Genomic DNA, 23,394 nt, shown 5'->3' with positions numbered 1-23,394 from the left:
GAAAGGAGAAGATTAGTTATGTGTCGTCTGCGTAGCAATGATAGGAGAGGCCATGTGAGGATATGACAGAGCCAAGTGACTTGGTGTATAGCGAGAATAGGAGAGGGCCCAGAACTGAGCCCTGGGGGACACCAGTGGTGAGAGCACGTGGTGTGGAGACAGCTTCTCGCCACGCCACTTGGTAGGAGCGACCGGTCAGGTAGGACGCAATCCAAGAGTGAGCCGCACCGGAGATGCCCAGCTCGGAGAGGGTGGAGAGGAGGATCTGATGGTTCACAGTATCAAAGGCAGCAGACAGGTCTAGAAGGACAAGAGCAGAGGAGAGAGAGTTAGCTTTAGCAGTGTGGAGAGCCTCCGTGACACAGAGAAGAGCAGTCTCAGTTGAATGACCAGACTTGAAACCTGACTGGTTTGGATCAAGAAGGTCATTCTGAGAGAGATAGCAAGAGATTTAGCTAAAGACGGCACGCTCAATAGTTTTGGAGAGAAAAGACAGAAGGGATACTGGTCTGTAGTTGTTGACATCAGAGGGATCGAGTGTTGGTTTTTTGAGAAGGGGTGCAACTCTCGTTCTCTTGAAGACGGAAGGGACATAGCCAGCGGTCAAGGATGAGTTGATCAGCGAGGTGAGGTAAGGGAGAAGGTCACCGGAGATGGTCTGGAGAAGAGAGGAGGGGATAGGGTCAAGCGGGCAGGTTGTTGGGCGGCCGGCCGTCACAAGTCGCAAGATTTTATCTGGAGAGAGAGGGGAGAAAGAAGTCAAAGCATAGGGTAGGGCAGTGTGAGCAGGACCAGCAGTGTCATTTGACTTAACAACGAGGATCGGATGTCGTCAACCTTCTTTTCAAAATGGTTGACGAAGTCATCCACAGAGAGGGAGGAGGGGGGAGGGGGAGGAGGATTCAGCAGGGAGGAGAAGGTGGCAAAGAGCTTCCTAGGGTTAGAGGCAGATGCTTGGAATTTAGAGTGGTAGAAAGTGGCCTTAGCAGCAGAAACAGATGAAGAAAATGTAGAGAGGAGGGAGTGAAAAGATGCCAGGTCCGCAGGGAGTCTAGTTTTCCTCCATTTCCGCTCGGCTGCCCGGAGCCCTGTTCTGTGAGCTCACAATGAGTCATCAAGCCACGGAGCTGGAGGGGAGGACCGAGCCGGCCGGGAGGATAGGGGACATAGAGAGTCAAAGGATGCAGAAAGGGAGGAGAGGAGGGTTGAGGAGGCAGAATCTGGAGATTGGAGGGAGAAGGATTGAGCAGAGGGAAGAGATGATAGGATGGAAGAGGAGAGAGTAGCGGGAGAGAGAGAGCGAAGGTTGCGACGGCGCATTACCATCTGAGTAGGGGCAGAGTGAGTAGTGTTGGAGGAGAGCGAGAGAGAAAAGGATACAAAGTAGTGGTCGGAGACATGGAGGGGAGTTGCAGTGAGATTAGTAGAAGAACAGCATCTAGTAAAGATGAGGTCAAGCGTATTGCCTGACTTGTGAGTAGGGGGGATGGTGAGAGGGTGAGGTCAAAAGAGAGGAGTGGAAAGAAGGAGGCAGAGAGAAATGAGTCAAAGGTAGACGTAGGGAGGTTGAAGTCCCCCAGAACTGTGAGGGGTGAGCCATCCTCAGGAAAGGAACTTATCAAGGCGTCAAGCTCATTGATGAACTCTCCAAGGGAACCTGGAGGGCGATAGATGACAAGGATATTAAGCTTAAATGGGCTAGTGACTGTGACAGCATGGAATTCAAATGAGGAGATAGACAGATGGGTCAGGGGAAAAATAGAGAATGTCCATTTGGGAGAGATGAGGATTCCTGTGCCACCACCCCGCTGACCAGATGCTCTCGGGGTATGCGAGAACATCTGGTCAGACGAGGAGAGAGCAGTAGGAGTAGCAGTGTTTTCAGTGGTAATCCATGTTTCCGTCAGCGCCAAGAAGTCGAGGGACTGGAGGGTAGCGTAGGCTGAGATGAACTCTGCCTTGTTGGCAGCAGAACGGCAGTTCCAGAGGCTGCCTGAGACCTGGAACTCCACGTGGGTGGTGCGTGCAGGGACCACCAGGTTAGAGAGGCAGTAGCCACGCGGTGTGAGGCGTTTGTATAGCCTGTGCGGAGAGGAGAGAACAGGGATAGACAGAGGCATAGTTGACAGGCTGCAGAAAATGGCTACAATAATGCAAAGGAGATCGGAATGAAATGAACTAAACATCTGGGAAAGGAGAGAGCGGGGCCTCCCTCACCACAACACCCAAATATAACTCCCCCAACTTCCACCTCAGAAACTATAATTGTTGTAAACTACAGCGGTTCAATGTTTTCTAGGAATAGACTAACTTAGTTTATTCAGCTAGCTAACTAGGTACAGTATTCTTCCGTGAAAATCGTCCAGGGCACCTAGTCATAAGACGCCACAGCCAGCTAGCATGCCGGACTCCAACAACACGGTTTAGCACCAATACTCGGCCACAACAAACCACCAGTGTGTCAACACGCCAAGCAGATCGTTCGTGGTCCGTGTCTAACGTTGTGGGTTAGTCCCGACAGCTTGAGCGAGTCCGCCGTCAACTTATTCAGCCAGTTAGTTAGCTAGAATAGTTAGCATACTAGCTAGCCATTGCTTTCAGACATAGAAGAAACCCCTCTTTTCACGGCACGAACACACAGAGAGAGCCAAACTAACGTTAACAGTAGTAAGGAGGAGCTCAATTTGGCCTCTGCATGCCTCCAGAGGCTGCTACATTACGTCAAACCTTCCATACGGAGGCTCTGACCTCATTTTCGGCTCAAGCATAAATTAACGTGTCACTTGGAAAAAACAAATCATGGCTCTCGAGTCAGTAAAAAGAGTAGTTCAAAAATAACAAATTGTTCGAACTGCACATCACTACAGTCCTGTTGTCGGTGGTAATGCACATTAAAGTTGGTTGCTAACCGCCATATAAAATTCACAGACGAAGAAGAAACATGAACGAGGAGAGCTTAATCAAAGAAAACTAACTAGGTTTCCCCTTTTTATCTGTGGATTAATAGTCGGAGTAGAGAACACACGATTTCGTATGACACAAAATGGGTTACAATTATACAAAGAGCCAGCAAAAAAAAAGGAACATATGCATTTCAGGTAAAATAACAACCCAAGGTTTATCTCCCAGGACAAATTAGCTAGCAACAGCAAGCTAACTAAATGTCCATGAATGTTTCATGTGTGTTTCGACCTGTCCCCAAATTAATATAGTTGGTTTTGGTATTTTAACCTGGGTGTCATGAACATGTCTGGTGGGGATAGACAAAATCAACATGCGCACGGAGCCGGTTTGGTCATAAGTCCTCTGGCACAAGAGACTCATTCAATATGGTGTAATTGCAGACCGCATTTCGGGGCATTTCTTGATATGAGTGTTCCTTGATATAGTCAGTTCATTAATATCAGGAAACGCCCATTGATATCAGGAAATGCCCATTGGTGCCTGTTATTGGTGCGGCAGCAGGTAGCCTAGCGGTTAAGAGCGTTGGGCCAGTAACTGAAAAGTCACTGGTTTGAATCACCGAGCCGACTAGGTGAAAGATCTGTTGGTGTCCTTGAGCAAGGCACTTAACCTTAATTGCTCCTGTAAGTTGCTCTGGATAAGAGGGTCTGCTAAATGACTAAAATGTAAATGATATACTTCTGCCAGGTTAGCCTACTTTGTGGATAACATTTACTTGAGAAGGTTTTGGGGAAAGTACAGTATTTATGTCAACCCACAAGACGGTTATCACAAACTGGCTACACACGGAGACAAACGCACGCACCACACAGACAGGGGCAGTATTGCTGGAAATTAATTGGCAGATATTGTGTTAGGTTGCTTTTAAGTAGTGGCTAACCAGGGGTGAGATAATGTCAATGTTGCGTTGATTAGATAGCAGCTGGGAGCTTGCAGTGTTTGTGAGATTTCGTAATGACAGTTTGCGGTGGAACATGTGAAAATTGCATGTACTTTCAGAATTGTTTGGCGAGCTACTCATAGGTGGGCTGCGAGCTACTGGTAGCTCGCGATCAACCTGTTGGAGACCCCTGCGATATACAGTACATATTGTGAATAAATACCAGTGACATCCAGTGGAGGCTGCTGAGGGGAGGACGGCTCATAATAATGGCTGGAACAGAGCGAATGGAATGGCATCAAACTATGTATTGTAACGACCCTGTATTGTGTTCTGTGTTCATGGATGTGTTATCGTTCTCATGGGTACTAGCAGGGGTTAAATATGCCGGGACAGATGGAAAGGTTGGGGGGTATGATGGGTAATCCCGCGGGATTTTGGGAATGATTAAATAGGGGTTACGGTCTCATATCTCTCTCTTCGGTTCGGGACCCTTGATTTGACATGTTCTATTTGTGTATGTTCGAGGTTTAGCGGCGTGGGTTGTGGCCTGAACAATAGCCCATTTAGGAATAAACCTGTGTTCTGCCTGTACACCTGGTGCCCGTCTCTCTTTTACTTTATGACCCAGCTGGGTCATTACATTGGTGTCAGAAGTGCTTTCGAACAACGGGATAGATCGAGATTAGGCGAGTTAGCTGTTTCAGTATAGGCCGTGGTTAGCTTTAGCGTGACTCGCATCTACGGTCAGGATGATCGGGGCGAGGCGGAAAGTTAAGGAAGAGTCGGACAAAGTGGCCGTTGGGGGCTCGGGTGTACCCGGTTGGGAGGGTCAGGCGAGGACGGCTGTAGAAGAGCTGGAGAGCCACATGGCGGGAGTTAAATTGTCAGTCAGCAAGATGGCAGAACGGGCGGGTTTTCCTTCAAACCGCTCGACCAGAACAGACGTCACGGCGACGGAGATATCGACGTCACCGCGTGCGGAGATGGCTGGACCTCCTTATGTAAACAGAGATGGCAGCGCCCTATTGCCATTAGCCACGGTGGCGGCTAAACTTCCAAAGTTCAATGGACAAGGTAAATGGGAAGTTTTTTTCACTCAATTCGAGTTGTTGGCTAGAGCCGGGAGGTGGTCTGACGAGACGAAAGGGTTACAGCTTGCCCTGAGCCTGTCAGAGGAGGCGTCGGAATGCCTGCTAACGCTAGCCCCGGACGAGAGGGGCGACTACGGTGCGCTAGTGGAGGCATTGGGGGGCCGTTTCGGCAGCGATGCACAGCCCAACATGCTGCGGATTGAACTGAATAACAAAAAGAGACTTCAGGGGGAATCATTAAAGGCGTTGGCAAGTGATATTCTGAGCCTGACCAGGCGGGCTTATGCAAATATGTCGATTGGGGTGCAAGACGAGCTGGCACGGGACAGTTTCATTAGAGCGCTCTCCTCCACCGAACTGGGTAAGCATGTGCAGATGTCGGACCCAGCATCTCTGCGGGCTGCAGTGGAGATAGCCAGGAAGAGGGAGCTGATCTGGGGTGAGGGAGTGAGAGTGGAAGTTGCCAGTCAACCAGAGGTGAGAGCAGCGGCGGCCGGGTGCTGGGGGTCACCAAACCAGAGTGGGTCGACGAGTTGGGAGGGTTAGTCAAGACCGCTTCGCTTGTCATTGAGAAGGGCTCCAGACAACATCGCAGTGTCAGCTCAACTTCCATTGTCTGCTGGGGTTGTGGCCAGACTGGCCACATTCAGCGGGAGTGTGGCAGATTCTCCAGTCAACAGGGAAACGACAGCGGGTTCTCGCGCAGGGGGGCAGCGCGGGCCCATTCCTCCGCCCCCGAACCCACAGTAAGCAGAAGATGTACCCAGCAGTGCAGGCAAGAGGGTGGGGACCTGCTTCCCCAGGGTGTAGCGGCCACCGTGTTTCCTAGTCCGGTAGTTGTGGTGGGACGTACCACCATTGGGGACTTCTGCAATGTCATCGTCAAGGTAGAGGGGGTGGAATGTTTGGCCCTGGTCGACACGGGCTCTACAGTAACCCTGGTGAGACCAGACATACTACCTGTTGGGGTGCGGGTGGAGCCGACCTTTGTCCAGCTACGGACTGTCACGGGGGAGCTAGCCCCCCATGTTAGGAAGTGTCGGGTGTCTGTGACTGTGGGGGGGAGAACTGTGGGGTGTCCGGTGTGGGTAGCAGCGGTACAGGACCCCTGTATACTAGGAATGGACTTTTTGAAAAGCTGTGGGGCTCAGTTGGACTTAGCTTCGGGCACTTTGAGGCTGTCGGGGGGGCCCACAGTGGGAATGTCGCCTACGGGAGGGCCAGCAGGGGGCAGGGCTGTCCCTCCGTCTTCCTCCAAGCTTGCCGAAACTCCACTGGTCGTCCCGGCTGCTCCCTTGGTCGTTGTTCCATCCCAGCAGCTGTCTCCGGCGGCAACGACCTTCACTCCCCATAATGGTGCAAGCACAGGCATCCCAGTAGCCCAAAACACACTGGCTCCTTCACCCCATCAGCCCGACGGGGGAAGGAGGAAGTTATCGACGCCCGTTGAGGCTGTGTGGCTGAAAAACTGTCAAGGTCTGGACGAGGGACAACAGAGACAATTAAAGCAGCTGCTGTTTGACTTTAAAGATAGCTTCGCTTGGGGGGAAGATGAGGTAGGGCAAACGCACCTGGTTCAGCACGACATCGACACTGGGGACAACCAACCCATTAAAATTCGGCCCCGTCGCATTCCCCTTGCCAAGAGGGAAGCAGCAGCCACAGCTATTGCTGACATGTTGCGGGCCGATTTCATTGAGCCATCAGACAGCCCGTGGTCCGCGCCGGTCGTCATGGTGCCTAAGAAAGGGGGTAAACTTAGGTTTTGTGCGGACTACAGGGGCCTAAATTCTGTCACCATTAAAGACTCTTACCCCATACCGAGGATCGATGAGTCGCTAGACCACGTCAGAGGGTCCTCGTGGTTCTCTTCCCTTGATCTGCGCAGTGGCTACTGGCAGGTGCCCCTCTCGCCTGGGGCACGTGAAAAACGGCCTTCTCCACGGATAGGGGCCATTGGCAGTTCAAGGTGCTGTGCTTCGGGCTTTGTAATGCTCCTGCCACCTTTGAGAGGCTCATGGACAGAGTGCTGGCGGGGTTCCGAGAGACGAGTGTGTCGTGTACCTAGACGACATATTGGTACACGGCACGTCGTTTGAGGGGGCACTGGGGGCACTTAGGCGAGTGCTGGAGAGGATCTCGGGGCGGGGCTAAAATTACACCCGGAAAAGTGCCATTTCATGCAAAGGGAGTTGGCGTTCCTGGGTCATCAGCTGGGTGGTGAGGGTATCAGCACGTTGCCAGACAAAGTGGAGGCTGTGAGGGGGTGGCCAATTCCAAAGGAAAAAAAAGAGGTTAAGAGCTTCCTGGGTCTGGCATCCTACTATCGTAGGTTTGTGAAAGGGTTTGCGGGGATAGCAGCTCCTTTGAACCACCTTCTCAAGAAGGACACTGTCTTTCAGTGGACCGAAGAGCACCAGCGGGCGTTTGAGGCCCTCAAACGTGCCCTGGTGGAGGCCCCTGTCCTGTCCTCACCAGACCCAAACCGTCCGTTTATTCTGGACACCGATGCAAGCAATGAGGGCTTGGGGGCCGTGCTGGCTCAGCGTGGTTCTGACGGGGAGCACGTAGTAGCTTATTACAGCAGAACTTTTGATAAGGCTGAAAAACGCTACTGCGTGACAAGGAGGGAGCTTTTGGCTGTCGTGGCAGCAGTACGCCATTTCAAGTACTACCTGGGGGCCTGCCGTTTGTGGTGCGGACGGATCACTCCGCCCCTGCAATGGCTTCTCTCCTTCAAGGAGCCAGAGGGTCAGATCGCCCGCTGGTTGGAGGAGCTGCAACCCTACGACTTCCAGGTGGAGCACAGGGCCGGCCTTCGCCACAGCAATGCAGACGCCTTGTCCCGCCGCCCGTGTGCTGAGGACGGCTGTGGGTACTGCGCCAAACGGGTGGAGCGAGAGAGGGAACTGTGCATGGAGGAGGGAGTCACCGCCACGGTGAGTCAGCTGAGGGTGACAGAGTGCCGGGAGCTTGAGGCTGTGGACGTCGGGGAGTGGAGGCGTCGCCAGGAGGAGGACGCAGAGCTGCGTCCTGTGCTGGGGTGGGTGGAAGAGAGAAGACGACCGCCATGGGGGGAAGTAGCCCCTCTATCACCAGTCACCAAAGGACTCTGGGCTAAATTCTCAGTCCTTAGAGTGGCTGAGGGAGTGCTCAGAGGGGGTGGAAAAAGCCAGCTACTGGAGAAATGACGTGGCAGGTAGTGGTTCCCAAAAGGCTGCAAGGGAGCGTGTTACAGCAGCTTCACGGGGGAGTAGGCGCAGGGCATTTTGGGGTCTCCAAAACGTTAAAGCGCGTACGTAAAGGCTTCTATTGGGCCAGGCACAGGAGGGATGTGGAGGACTTTTGCAGGCAGTGCGATGAGTGTGCTGCTAAGAAAGGACCTCCAGGTCAGTCACACGCCCTCCTACAACAATTCCCAGTAGGGGAGCCCATGGAGAGACTGGGGGTAGACATAGTTGGACCGTTTCCAATCACAGACAGCGGTAACAGGTGGATTCTAACTGCTATGGACTACTTCACCAAGTGGCCAGAGGCTTACGCTCTCCCAGACCAGGAGGCAGAAACAGTAGCTGATGCATTGGTAGGGGGAATAATCAGTCGGTTCGGGGTGCCACAGTCTATACACAGCGACCAGGGGAGAAACTTTGAGTCACGGGTGTTCTCAGAGTTGTGTAGACGGTTAGGCGCGGAGAAGACGCGCACTACTCCGCTTCATCCCCAGAGTGATGGGCTGGTGGAAAGATTTAACAGAACATTAGCACAACAGCTGGCTATCGTTACCTCAAAACACCAGAGAGATTGGGACACCCACTTACCGTTTATTCTCATGGCATGTAGGTCGGCTGTTCAGGAATCGACTGCGTGCTCCCCAGCGCTACTAATGTTAGGTCGTGAGTTGCGCACCCCAGCCGAACTGACGTTTGGCCACCCTCCTGATAACGACGACGGGGTTTTTGCCTGGCCCGAACTATGTTCGTCGACTGCAGAACCGGTTAGAAGCGGCTCACACCTTCGCAAGAGAGCAACTCGAGAACGCAGGAATGCGCCAAAAGCGCCACTATGACTCACGCGCTAGGGGGAGGCACTTTGGAGCGGGAGAACGAGTGTGGCTTCACAACCCCACGCGCAAGAAGGGGCGGTGCCCAAAGTTGGACAGTGCCTGGGTGGGGCCGTGCCTGGTGATAGAGAGAGTGGGGGAGGTGACGTACCGGGTGGAGGTTCCCCCACGGGGCAGGAAGGTGGTGGTCCACCGGGACCGATTGGCGCCCTACAGAGGGAGGAAAACGGTAGGGAATGGAAGTGAGGACTCTGATGTGAGCACACGGGGACAGTCTAGCGAGGAGACTCTAATGCAAGCTGAGCCTGGGACGGGGCTGCCTCTTCGGGGGTGCTGGAAATGACATTGGGGCAGATGAGTGTTCTGGGGGTCCACCAGTGGGAGTCAAGGGGAGGCACAAGAGACTGATGCGACCTCCGGGTCGTTTTAAGGATTTTGTTTTGTAACCCTAGGGGCTAGGGTTTAGAAAGGAGGGGGCTATGTAACGACCCTGTATTGTGTTCTGTGTTCATGGATGTGTTATCGTTCTCATGGGTACTAGCAGGGGTTAAATATGCCGGGACAGATGGAAAGGTTGGGGGGTATGATGGGTAATCCCGGGATTTTGGGAATGATTAAATAGGGGTTACGGTCTCATATCTCTCTCTTCGGTTCGGGACCCTTGATTTGACATGTTCTATTTGTGTATGTTCGAGGTTTAGCGGCGTGGGTTGTGGCCTGAACAATAGCCCATTTAGGAATAAACCTGTGTTCTGCCTGTACACCTGGTGCCCGTCTCTCTTTTACTTTATGACCCAGCTGGGTCATTACAGTATTTTATGTATTTGATACTATTCCACTCATTCCGCTCCAGCCATTACCACGAGCCCGTCCTCCCCAATTAAGTTGCCACCAACCTCCTGTGGTGACATCGCAGGGTCAGAGGTGATGAAATGGTTTGGAATGCTGCTACAGACTCTGACCAACAGGGTAATGACCTCATCTCCAATTGTGCGTTTAGAGAACTAATGAGAGAAGGAAGAGGAGAGGAAGAGTAGACTGTCACCCAGGGGTCGGAGTCACAGAGGGTCGGAGGGGATGTGTAGCTTATGGACTATAGTGTGGTCCAGGTGTGTGTGTGTGTGTGTGTGTGTGTCTAGCTGACAGACTTTAGTTTGACCCAGAGGTGGTCCCCCGGACCTCCATGGGCGGTTTGTTGGCGAAGATGTGGTTGCACAGTTCGTCCAATGGTGGCTCAGGGTCAGATATCGGGCCACATCTTTGATCACCTTCCTGATCTCTACATCTATCTCCTGTAGGGAGGGAGGGAGGAAGGATGGAAGGAAGAAAACATTTATTGGAGTTATGGATGCAAGGACTGACCATCCATGATATCAAAATTATAGTTTTAACCATATACAGCAAGGGTCTCCAACAGGTCGATCGTGAAATACCAGTAGCTCGCAGCCCCACCTATGAGTAGCTTCCCAAACAATTCTGAAAGTACATGCAATTTTCACGTGTTCCACCGCAAACTTTCCAAAATAAATCTCACAAGTATCAGACACCACAAGCTCCCAACTACTATCTAATCAATGAAACATTACCCCACCTCTGGTTGGCCACTATTGGTTTAAATCTGCCAATTCATTTCCAGTAATATTGCTCGTCTGTCGTGTCGTGCGCGCGCTTGTCTATCACTCCGTGTGTAGCCAGCCAATTGATGTAATAACCGTCTTGTGGGTTGACAGAAATACTTTCCCCATAACCTAACTGCAAAGTAGGCTTACCTGGCAGAAGTATATCATGAGTAAGTATACATTTTTGTTATTCGCATACTTTGCATGAAATGAACAGTAGCGATACACAACCATCGCTAGACCGGCACATCTAGATGCGCAATCAAAGGGGAATTACACACAAAAATCCAAATTTGTTCGTTTTCTTGGTCTTCTGGTGTGATTTAAGCGTTGACATGTACTCAGAACATCCAATATTGTTGTTTCTCTATGAACAATTGTAAAAAAAAATGTTTTTATGGAGAACATCATTTGGGAAAATATTAAAAACATAATTTGGGAAAGAAAACATCTCACATTTTATAGGGCCCCCCTTAGTAACCATTATTTTACCAGGTACAGTACCAGTCAAAAGTTTGGACACACCTACTCATTCAAGGGTTTTTCTTTATTTTTACTATTTTCTACATTGTAGAATAATAGTGAATACATCAGAACTATGAAATAACACATATGGAATCATGTAGTAACCCAAGAAAGTGTTAAACAAATCAAAATATATTTTATATTTGAGATTCTTCAAATAGCCACCCTTTGCCTTGATGACAGATTTGCACACTCTTGGCATTCTCTCAACAAGCTTCATGAGGTAGTCACCTGGAATGCATTTCAATTAACAGGTGTGCCTCCTTAAAAGTTAATTTGTGGAATTTATTTCCTTCTTAATGCTTTTGAGCCAATCAGTTCTATTGTGACGAGGTAGGTGGGGTATAAGATAGCCCTATTTGGTAAAAGACCAAGTCCATATTATGGCAAGAACAGCTCAAATAAGCTAAGAGAAACGACAGTCCATCATTACTTTAAGGTCAGTAAATTCTGAACATTTCAAGAACTTAGAACGTTTCTTCAAGTGCAGTCGCAAAAACCATCAAGCGCTATGATGAAACTGGCTCTCATGAGGACCACCACAGGAATGGAAGACCCAGAGTTACCTCTGCTGCAGAGGATAAATTCATTAGAGTTACCAGCCTCAGAAATTGCAGCCCAAATAAATGCTTCACAGAGTTCAAGAAACAGACACATCTCAACAAATCAAATCAAATTGTATTTGCCACATGCGCCAAATACAACAGGTGTAGACCTTACAGTGAAATGCTTACTTACAAGCCCTTAACCAACTATGCAGTTTTAAGAAAATAAAAAAAAGTGTTAAGTAAAAAATAGATAAGTAAAAAATTAAAATAGTAAATAATTAAAGAGCAGCAGTAAATTAAAATAACAGTAGGGAGGCTATAAACATGGGCCACCGGTTAGTCGAGGTAATTGAGGTAATATGTACATGTGGGTAGAGTTAAAGTGACTATGCATAGATAATAAACAGAGTAGCAGCAGCTTAAAAGAGAGGGTGGGGTGGGGTGGGGGGGCAATGCAAATAGTCCGGGTAGCCATGATTAGCTGTTCAGGAGTCTTATGGGTTGGGGGTAGAAGCTGTTAAGAAGCCTTTTGAACCTAGACTTGGCGCTCCGGTACCGCTTGCCGTGCAGTAGCAGAGAGAACAGTCTATAACTTGGGTGGCTGGAGTCTTTGACAATTTTTAGGGCCTTCCTCAGACACCGCCTGGTATAGAGGTCCTGGATGGCAGGAAGCTTGGCCCCAATGATGTACTGGGCCGAACGCACTACCCTCTGTAGTGCCTTGCGATTGGAGGCCGAGCCGTTGCCATACCAGGCGGTGATGCAACCAGTCAGGATGCTCTTGATGGTGCAGCTGTATAACTTTTTGAGGATCTGAGGACCCATGCCAAATCTTTTCAGTCTCCTGGGGGGGAATAGGCTTTGTCGTGCCCTCTTCACGACTGTCTTCGTGTGTTTGGACCGTGATAGTTTGTTGGTGATGTGGACACCAAGGAACTTGAAGCACTCAACCTATTCCACTACAGCCCCGTCGATGAGAATGGGGGCATGATCAGTCCTCTTTTTTTTCCTGTAGTCCACAATCATCTCCTTTGTCTTGATCACGTTGAGGGAGAGGTTGTTATCCTGGCACCACACGGCCAGTTCACTGACCTCCTCCCTATAGGCTGTCTCATCTTTGTCAGTGAATAGGCCAACCACTGTTGTGTCATCAGCAAACTTAATGATGGTGTTGGAGTCGTGCCTGACCATGCAGTCATGGGTGAACAGGGAGTACAGGAGGGTACTGAGCACACACCCCTGAGGGGCCCCCGTGTTGAGGATCAGCGTGGCAGATGTGTTATTACCTACCCTTACCACCTGGGGGCGGTCCGTCAGGAAGTCCAGGATCCAGTTGCAGAGGGAGGTGTTTAGTCCCAGTGTCCTTAGCTTAGTGATGAGCTTTGAGGGCACTATGGTGTTGAACGCTGAGCTGTAGTCAATGAATAGCATGCTAACGTAGGTGTTCCTCTTGTCCAGGTGGGAAAGAGCAGTGTGGAGTGCAATAGAGATTGCGTCATCTGTGGATCTGTTGGGGCGGTATGCAAATTGTAGTGGGTCTAGGGTTTCTGGGATAATGGTGTTGATGTGAGCCATGACCAGCCTTTCAAAGCACTTCATGGCTACAGACGTGAGTGCTATGGGTCAGTAGTCATTTAGGCAGGTTATCTTAGTGTTCTTGGGTACAGGGACTATGGTGGTCTGCTTGAAAGATGTTGGTATTACAGACTCAGTCAGGGACATGTTGAAAATGTCAGTGAAGACACTTACCAGTTTGTAATCCGTCTGGCCCTGTTCAGAGGGGACTGTGTGAATCAGGCCTTCATGGTCGGATTGCTGCAAAGAAACCACTACTAAAGGACACCAATAAGAAGAAGAGACCTGCTTGGGCCAAGAAACACGAGCAATGGACATTAGACCGATGGAAATGTGTCCTTTGGTCTGGAGTCCAAATTGGAGATTTTTGGTTCCAACTGCCGTGTCTTTGTGAGACACGGTGTGGGTGAACGGATGATCTCCGCATGTGTATTTCCCACCGTAGAACATGGAGGAGGAGGTGTTATGGTGTGGGGGTGCTTTGCTGGTGACACTGTCTGTGATTTATTTAGAATTCAAGGCACACTTAACCAGCATGGCTACCACAGCATTCTACAGCGATACGCATTCCCATCTGGTTTGGGCTTAGTGGGACTATCATTTGTTTTTCAACAGGACAATGACCCAACACACCTCCAGGCTGTGTAAGGGCTATTTTACCAAGAAGGAGAGTAATGGAGTGCTGCATCAGATGACCTGGCCTCCACAATCCCCTGACCTCAACTCAATTGAGATGGTTTGGGATGAGTCGGACCGCAGAGTGAAGGAAAAGCAGCCAACAAGTGCTCAGCATATGTGGGAACTCCTTCAAGACTGTTGGAAAAGCATTCCAGGTGAAGCTGGTTGAGAGAATGCCAAGAGTGTGCAAAGCTGTCATCAAGGCAAAGGGTGGCTATTTGAAGAATCTCAAATATAAAATATATTTTGATTTGTTGAACACTTTTTTTGGTTACTACATGATTCCATATGTGTTATTTCATAGTTTTGATGTCTTCACTATTATTCTACAATGTAAAAAATAGTAACAATAAAGAAAAACCCTTGAATGAGTAGGTGTGTCTAAACTTTTGACTGGTAGTGTATATTGACAGAACACATAGTGTACTGCTTTCTCTTTTACACTAAAGACCCGGGGAAGAGTAGCTCACGACATGTTTCATTTTTGTAAAAAGTAGCTCTCATGCTAGAAAAGGTTGGAGACCCCTGCAATACAGTGTTTGTTTACAATTACATTGTTTACAAACAATGGAGTTGGCCGGACTGGGAACACGCACCACTGGCTTGGTGCGAGGAGCAGGAACGGGCCGGGCCAGACTGGGAACACGCACCACCGGCTTGGTGCGAGGAGCAGGAACGGGCCGGCCGGACTGGGAACACGCACCACCGGCTTGGTGCGGGGAGCAGGAACGGGCCGGGCCAGACTGTAAACACGCACCTCCGGTCTGGTGCGAGGAGCAGGAACGGACCGGGCTGGACTGGCGACATGCACCACCGGCTTGGTGCGAGGAGCAGGAACGGGCCGGGCCGGACTGGGAACACGCACCACCGGCTTGGTGCGGGGAGCAGGAACGGGCCAGGCCGGACTTTAAACATGCACCACCGGTCTGGTGCGAGGAGCAGGAACAGACCGGGCCGGACTGGGAACACGCACCACTGGCTTGGTGCGAGGAGCAGGAACGGGCCGGGCCGGACTGGGCACACGCACCACTGGCTTGGTGCGAGGAGCAGGAACGGGCCGGACCAGACTGGGAACACGCACCACTGGCCTGGTGCGAGGAGCAGGAACGGACCGGGCCGGACTGGGAACACGCACCACAGGCCTGGTGCGAGGAGTAGGAACGGGCCGGGCCGGACTGGGAACACGCACCACTGGTCTGGTGCGAGGAGCAGGAACGGACCGGGCCGGACTGGGAACACGCACCACTGGCTTGGTGCGAGGAGCAGGAACGGGCCGGGCCGGACTGGGAACACGCACCACTGGCCTGGTGCGAGGAGCAGGAACGGGCCGGGCCGGACTGGGAACACGCACCACTGGCTTGGTGCGAGGAGCAGGAACGGGCCGGACCAGACTGGGAACACGCACCACTGGCCTGGTGCGAGGAGCAGGAACGGACCGGGCCGGACTGGGAACACGCACCACAGGCCTGGTGCGAGGAGTAGGAACGGGCCGGGCCGGACTGGGAACACGCACCACTGGCCTGGTGCGAGGAGCAGGAACGGGCCGGGCCGGACTGGGAACACGCACCACTGGCTTGGTGCGAGGAACAGGAACGGGCCGGGCCGGACTGTGGAGGAGGACTGGAGGTCTGGAGCGGAGAGCTGGCACAACCCGTCCTGGCTGGCTGCCCACTTTCGCACGACACGTGCGGGGCGCTGGCACAGAACGCACTGGGCTGTGCATGCGCACTGGCGATACAGTGCGTATCTCCTCATACCTGGGTTCCTTTATTAATCCTCCTTTTCCCTACGAGCCTCCTGCAGTGCCTCCTCTTAACTGGATCTCTCCCACTTTATTCTATGTATCAGCCCCCGTAATATGGTGGCCTCCTCTCTTACCCTGCAGATCCGATCCTTCTCTCTCTCTCGGCACTCCTCCTCCAGTGAGGACTCCTCCGGGAGCCCCCACGAGTTAGGGAACAGAAACTCATCGTCGTCGTCATCCTCCGACTCCTCAGTATAATACTGTTCCCACTCTTCTTCCCATGGTCGTAGGGAATCAATCTGGAAACCCACCGGGTGCAGTGGTCGGGGCTCCTCTCTCTCGCTCCCCGACCACCCCTTTAGCCCCCCCAAAATGTTTTATTGGGGCTGCTTCTCGGGCTTCCTCCTCGGCCACCTTCTGTGTTGCCGTTGCTCCTCTCCTGCCTGGGCTCGCCCAGGGTCCTTTTCCCGCAAATATCTCCTCCCAAGACCAAATCTTCCCCACCTGTGTCCAGTGTGTTCGGTCCTCCTGGGCACGCTGCTTGGTCCGTGTTTGGTGGGATCTTCTGTCACGTTCGTTTAAGGACGGGTCAGACCAAGGCGCAGCGTGAAATGCGTACATGTTTATTTAAATGATAAACACACGACAAAACAACAAACCAACGAAACGTGAAGTCCTAAGGCTACACAACAAACCTATACACGGAACAAGATCCTACAACTAACGAGTGCCAATAGGCTGCCTAAGTATGATCCCCAATCAGAGACAACGAGCGACAGCTGCCTCTGATTGGGAACCACACCGGCCAACATAGATCTGCACATACTAGAACATACACATAGATATACACAACATAGAAAACCACACCCTCTCAACATATAAGAGTCCCCTGAGTCAGGGCGTGACAGTACCCCCCTCCCCCAAAGGTGCGGACTCCAACCGCACAACTTTTACATAACAGGGTAGGGGCCGGGTGGGCATTCCGCCTCGGAGGCGGATCCGGCTCCGGGCGTGACGACCACATACTCTCCGCCTCCCTGTTGCGCCCCTGGTCTGGTCTGGACCTTGGCGCGCTGCTTCCCCTCTCCTTCGGGCGTGACAATAACTGATTTGAAAAATTTAACGAAGTGCATTCGGAAAGTATTCAGACCCCTTGACTTTTTCCACATTTTGTTACATTACAGACATATTCTAAAATGGATTAAATTGTTTTTTTCCCTCATCAATCTACACACAATACCCCATAATGGCAAAGCAAAAACAGTTTTTCTACATTTTTGCAAATTAATAAAAAAAAAAACTGATATCACATTTACATAAGTATTCAGACCCTACTTTGTTGATTAACCTTTGGTCTGATGTCCTGATCACTCTTGAGCATGTTTTCATCAAGGATCTCTCTTTCCCTCGATCCTGAGTCTTCCAGTCCCTGCCGCTGAAAACATCCCCACAACATGATGCTGCCACCAGCATGCTTCACCGTAGGGATGGTGCCAGGTTTCCTCCAGACGTAACACTTGGCATTCAGGCCAAAGAGTTAAATCTTGGTTTCATTGGACCAGAGAATCTTGTTTCTCATGGTCTGAGAGTCCTTTAGGTGCCTTTTGGCAAACTCCAAACGGGCTGTCATGTGCCATGAAGGCCTGATTGGTGGAGTGCTGCAGAGATGGTTGTCCTTCTGGAAGGTTCTCCCATCTCCACAGAAGACCTCTAGAGCTCTGTCAGAGTGACCATTGGGTTCTTGGTTACATCCCTGACCAAGGCCCTTCTCCCCCGATTGCTCAGTTTGGCCAGGCGGCCAGCTCAAGGAAGAGTCTTGGTGGTTCCAAACTTCTTCCATTTAAGAATGATGGAGGCCATGTGTTCTTGAGGACCTTCAATGCTGCAGAAATGTTTTGGTACCCTTCCCCAGATCTGTGCCTCGACACAACCATCTCTGCAGCACTCCACCAATCAGCCCTTTATGGTGGAGTGGCCAGATGGAAGCCACTCCTCAATAAAAGGCACATGACAGCCCGCTTGGAGTTTGCCAAAAGGCACCTAAAGACTCTGACCATGAGAAACAAGATTCTCTGGTCTGATGAAACCAAGGTTGAAGCGTCACATCTGGAGGAAACCTGGCACCATCCCTATGGTGAAGCATGGTGGTGGCAGCATCATGCTGTGGGGATGTTTTTCAGCGGCACGGACTGGGAGACTAGTCAGGATCGAGGGAAAGATGAACAGAGCAAAGTACAGAGAGATCCTTGATGAAAACCTTCTCCAGAGCGATCAGGACCTCAGACTGGGGCAAAGGTTCACCTTCCAACAGGACAACGACCCTAAACACACAGCCAAGACAATGCAGGAGTGCTTCGGGATAAGTCTCTGAATGTCCTTGAGTGGCCCAGCCAGAGCACGGACTTGAACCCAATCGAACATCTCTGGAGAGACCTGAAAATAGCTGTGACATGCACTGTCAACTGTGGGACCTTATATAGACAGGTGTGTGCCTTTCCAAATCATGTCCAATCAATTACATTTACCACAGGTAGACTCCAATCAAGTTGTAGAAACATCTCAAGGATGATCAATGGAAACAGGATGCACCTGAGCTCAATTTCGAGTCTCATAGCAAAGGGTCTGAATACTTATTTAAATAAGGTTTTTCTGTATTTTTTTGCTATGTATACATTTGCTAAAATTTCTAAAAACCTGTTTTCACTTTGTCATTATGGGGTATTGTGTGTAGATTGATGAGGATATATATTTTTTAAATCAATTTTAGAATAAGGCTGTAACGTAACAAACTGTGGAAAAAGTCAAGGGGTCTGAATACTTTCCGAAGGCACTGTATATATATATATATGTGTATGTATGTGTGTATGTATGTATGTATGTATAAAACAATTTTTTTACAGGGGGCAGTTTGGAAAAAACGTATCCCGTGCGAATAGGGCTATAGTCTTAATAATAACTCCTGCAGAATTAAACAGTTCTTGCAGTAAAATTATAGGCACAATTTGGACTTGGGAACAGGAGTGGAGAAAAATGATTTATTTATTTCTGCATCTTTAGAGAATGCAATGCTCAGTTCGATACGATCAGTAGAGGTGCTGTCTTCATCATAAAAGCATCATAAAAGTATTTAAACCACATAAAATATGCATCGAAGCCGAACTGAAATATTTTCAGAAACACGTTGGGTCGTTTTCACAGCTTTCTTTTTTTGTCATTTGGACATTTAGCACAGAAAATCTTTCCAGTTTTTTTTGCTTTGTATTTTCTTCCAAGTCAATAAACGTCTTTGCTCCGCGAAAGATGACAGAGAACTTTACCGATGTCAACTAGATTGAAGAATTCATTCTATCGATTTATTACATCATTCTGTTGAGCAAGGGTTTATTTAGTCTTCTAGGGCAACATATAATGACAAGAGAAGCTGCATGTATCTAATAGCCTACCAAAATGTCAGAAATTATAAGCAGAAACGTATCAAAATCAGGGAAAACAAAATCCTGCACCCCCTATCAAAAAATCGTCTTTGACTGTAGCCTATAGCGCATTTTCTATAATTGCAGGTTAGGGTCGGGTGCGGGCCTCAGATTTTCACTTTATCACATATAGTCGGGCGGTTGCGGATGGGTTATTAGCAATTGCGGGCGGTGCGGGTGAACAAACAGCTGACCCGCACACCACTTGTGTTTGTGTGTGTGTGTGTGGAGGCAGTGGATGAAGCATGGGAGTGGGTAGTGGGCTGGGTTGTCCATGTGGAGTTGGAGGAAGGGGAATCTGGGATGGGCTGACTTTCACTGTATCCTGAGGAGAAACACACCAACACAGAATCTGGCATGCTGAAGTGCTGTTGGCATCAGAGTAGTGTTGACTAAAATGGTGATCAGTGTCCTTACAGCACAGTGTCTTCCTCACACACACACAAACACACACACAGGCAGACGTGAGTCTCTCTACCCTGTGATGACACACAGTGTCACACACACCTCTCCACCTACATAAAGTGTCTGTTGGCATGCCAGGCCTCAGCTTTACTCTAAATGCAAATGTAAGGTGATTATTCATGACAGCCTCGCTGTCACCCACCTCCACTGGGACTAAGAGAGGAAAGAAGAGGAGAGAGAGGGAAGTGATGGAGTGGAGGGGGGAGGCAGTATGGACATATAAAGGGGTTGTCATCAGGCAGAGGTGACACAGGTTGGTTTAAAATAAAGGCATTTATTGGGAAAATGCACTTGACATGAAAAACCAACCAAACCACAAGGTCATCAATACGAGACAATGTTTAATGATCACATGGTAGAACGCTGGTAACGAGTGCAGGGTGACTGGCACCCACGGAATATAAATAATCTGCACAATATATATATATATATATATTTATATATATCTCTTATTTTCTGTTACAGTAATGTAAAGCTTCTCTCATAGTTAGACAGCATGAGATTCCATGCTTAACAAACCCCTTGTAAAGTAATGTCAGTGGTACAGCACTCACACCAGACGGTCCAGACAAACCAGAAACACAGTCCACCTGAACACACTGATTCATGGGAACTGGGGAGCATGAATAGCAAGATGGCTGCTGTGTGGTGTCTGGATCATGTGGAAGTGCTCTATCTCCAACATGGAGGGCTTGTGCTTTAGCTCCATAGACAGACAGTAGAAACAGACAAACAGGCTGGCCTTATGGGTTCAGGGATGCAGCTGGCTCATCTGGGGCTAAGGGTTGTTTCTGGACCGGGCCAAAGAGTTTATCCACAGCAACAACATCAACACGTTTCACTGATACACTCGCTCTCTCTGAGGAGGAGGGGAGAGACTGGGACCCATCCAGTCCTTTCACATCAATGAGTGTGTGTGTGTGATTGTGTGTGTCGGGCCTGATGGAAAGGTTCTAATCTCATCTGAATCTCTGGGTGTTCTCATCTGTCTGTCACCCAACTCTGGGATTACCCAGACTCCCCTGCTGCTGCTACTCCAATCAGAACCAGATGGTCTCTCACATACACACACACACACACTTTAGGCTGTATGGATCTAGCCTGATCCCATCTGTATATGTGTTGTAACCGACTTGTTCTGGCCTTCCCAACTCTGTGTGCTTCACTATATCTTCCTGACCTGTAGACTTCTTTACTCTTCTAAACCAGTTGATCCTACTTCTGTTGGGGTACAGTTGTTGTGTGCTTAGTAAATGAGAGAGGAGCTGTGTACTTAGCCAATGAAAGAGGACCACCGTTGTGTGCTTAACCAATGAAAGAGGAGGTTTGAAGTAGATTGCCAGACGTAGGGTATATTTAAATGAAGAACATTTGGGATCCTTGGTGTGCTTTCTTTCCCAATGTAGAGCTGCCACATGGCTGGTATTACCAACTACTGTTCTCTCTCACTCGCATGCATGCACGCACACACACGCATACACACACACCGACCAGAAAGAACAGGTATCAGGTTAGCCAGGGTACTTCTGTAACCAGTACGGCCTGTTTCTAGCCATACCACACATTCATACGGACACTGATGTTTAAAACAAATACACACTGAAGCAGTAGAAAAATACTGTGTGCTGCTCGTTGTGCCTTCAGTAGTTGCTGGCGCCTCCTGATGATGTCAACATCAATAGTCATTGATGAGGTTGATGAAAGACCCCTCCCATAGTTGTCATGTGTGGAAAAAGGCCCCAGCTCCTATGAGGCTGGTTGGAGCTGGGGTGGCCGTGTGTGCAGAGATGGGCAGTATTTCTGTTACATGTATTTGAAATATGTATTTAAATGACTTCTGAGTATTTTGTCATTTGTATTACACTGGGCTGACCTACACGCCAATGTACAGTATTTTGTAATAAGATACTTTCGAGAGCGGTAATTTGTATTTTCAAAATACTTTTCTATACCATTTTTCTTATAGCAGTTCACCATTTTGTGGCCCCCTTTCACCATGCATTGGAATCATAAGTCTGGCCCCGTGTAGCTCAGTTGGTAGAGTATGGCGCTTGCAATGCCAGGGTTGTGGGTTCGTTTCCCACGGGGGGCCAGTATGAAAATGTATGCACTCACTAACTGTAAGTCGCTCTGGATAAGAGCGTCTGCTAAATGACTAAAAAATTATAATAATAATAATAAAAAAAATAAAGAAAATGATGGCACTATGGTGTGATAAGATTGTCTGCTAAATGATCTAAATATAAATGTGTATGTAATAATGGACAAGTATTATTCTAATGAGCTCCGCCCTGAAACAAGGTTTCGTCTAGAAGGGATACAGCTTTTGTCAAAATTGACTTTTCGTAGCAGGTTTAGTAGAATTAACGTAGCAGGTTAGGAGAATTAGGTTAAGATGTATCCCATCTAGACATGACCCCGAAACAAGGCCAACAATAATACCTAGTGTGCTTTGCAGTTCGTTTTGGTGTGTTCATTTTCACATATATACAGTATTTTGGTCATTTAGCAGACGCTTATCCAGAGTGACTTACAGTCAGTGCATTCAACTAAGGTAGATAAACAACAACATCACAGTCATAGCAAGTAAAACGTTTCTGTAACCGTCACTGAGAATGTTGTTGCTGTTCGGGCCGGCTACTTGCAAATGTATTTTTGTATTTTAAAATACATTTGGGGCGGCAGGTAAACTTGAGGTTAGAGCATTGGGCCAGTAATCAAAAGGTTTCTGGTTTGAATACCGGAGGCGACAAGGTGAAAAAATCTGTTGCTGTGCCCTTGAGCAAGTCACTTAACCCTAATTGCTCCAGGGGCGCTGTACAATGGCAACCCTGGCCGTGACCCCACTCCCTGAGGGTGTCTCAGGGGGAGTTGGGATATGGAAAAAACAAAAAATGTCCATTACACACTTTGTAATTGTATTTAGTAATTTCTGCCCATCCCTGTGTGTGTGTGTGTGTGTGTGTGTGTGTGTGTGTGTGTGTGTGTGTGTGTGTGTGTGTGTGTGTTAGCGGTCCTGTTCAGAAGATCTCTACGAAGCTGCCGGGGAAGAGGCCAGTGCGTCCAGTCCTCTGCAGAGTTCCTTTATACCAGCCATCTTCTCTCTTCTTATGAACAAACACCACGTCTCCCTGTCTCAGCTCGATCTCCGCCTCGCTCTGAGGGGGGTAGGGCACCACCACGCGATACCTAGGGAGGGAGGGAGAGGGAGTTATGAATAATGACCCACTGGGCACGACTCTATTTTTGATTTATGTACATTTGGTTGAGTTATCAACTAACTTGAATTAAATGTGAAATCAACAAAACATTTCACCATGACATTGGATTTAGGTTAAAGGTTGGCAGAGATGGGCAGTATTTCTGTTACATGTTTTGAAATATGTATTTAAATTACTTCTGAGTATTTTGTCATTTGTATTACACTGGGCTGAACTACACTACAATGTATTTTGTAACAAGATAGTTTCGAAAGCTGTAATTTGTAGTTACAAAATACTTTTCAAAATACTTTCACCCTACATTGGTATCAGAAGTCTGATGGCACTATGGTGTGATAAGAGAGTCTGCTAAATGAACTAAATGTATATGTAAAAATGAACAATTGCAAAGCATTCTCAGTATTACTCTTATGAGCTCCGCCCCGAAAGAAGGCCAATGACAAGACCTAGTGTGCTTTGCAGTTGTTCATTTTCACATATACTGTACATTTTACATTTTGGTCATTTAGCAGGACGCTCTTATCCAGAGTGACAGCGCACATTCAACT

At 49.1% G+C, this 23,394-nt stretch overlaps 1 protein-coding gene across 2 annotated transcripts in view; it reads right to left on the bottom strand.

Annotated features, from left to right (window-relative positions):
* Nucleotides 1–22,453: 22,453 nt before the first annotated feature.
* LOC121571732 (E3 ubiquitin-protein ligase SH3RF3-like) overlaps nucleotides 22,454–23,394 on the bottom strand; it is a 102,888-nt gene continuing 101,947 nt past the window's right edge. For both annotated transcript variants that reach the window (XM_041883377.2, XM_045209172.1), the window contains one exon: nucleotides 22,454–22,814. In XM_041883377.2, coding sequence (XP_041739311.2) covers nucleotides 22,646–22,814 — 169 coding nt within the window. In that variant the 3' untranslated portion in view covers nucleotides 22,454–22,645. The remainder of the gene's footprint in view (nucleotides 22,815–23,394) is intronic.

This window comes from Coregonus clupeaformis, chromosome 29 (assembly GCF_020615455.1).
Source record: "Coregonus clupeaformis isolate EN_2021a chromosome 29, ASM2061545v1, whole genome shotgun sequence".
In the NCBI taxonomy this organism is placed as follows: Eukaryota; Metazoa; Chordata; class Actinopteri; order Salmoniformes; family Salmonidae; genus Coregonus; species Coregonus clupeaformis.
The sequence above is the reverse complement of the archived record's forward strand: the minus strand, read 5'-3'. Positions and strand labels throughout refer to the sequence as shown.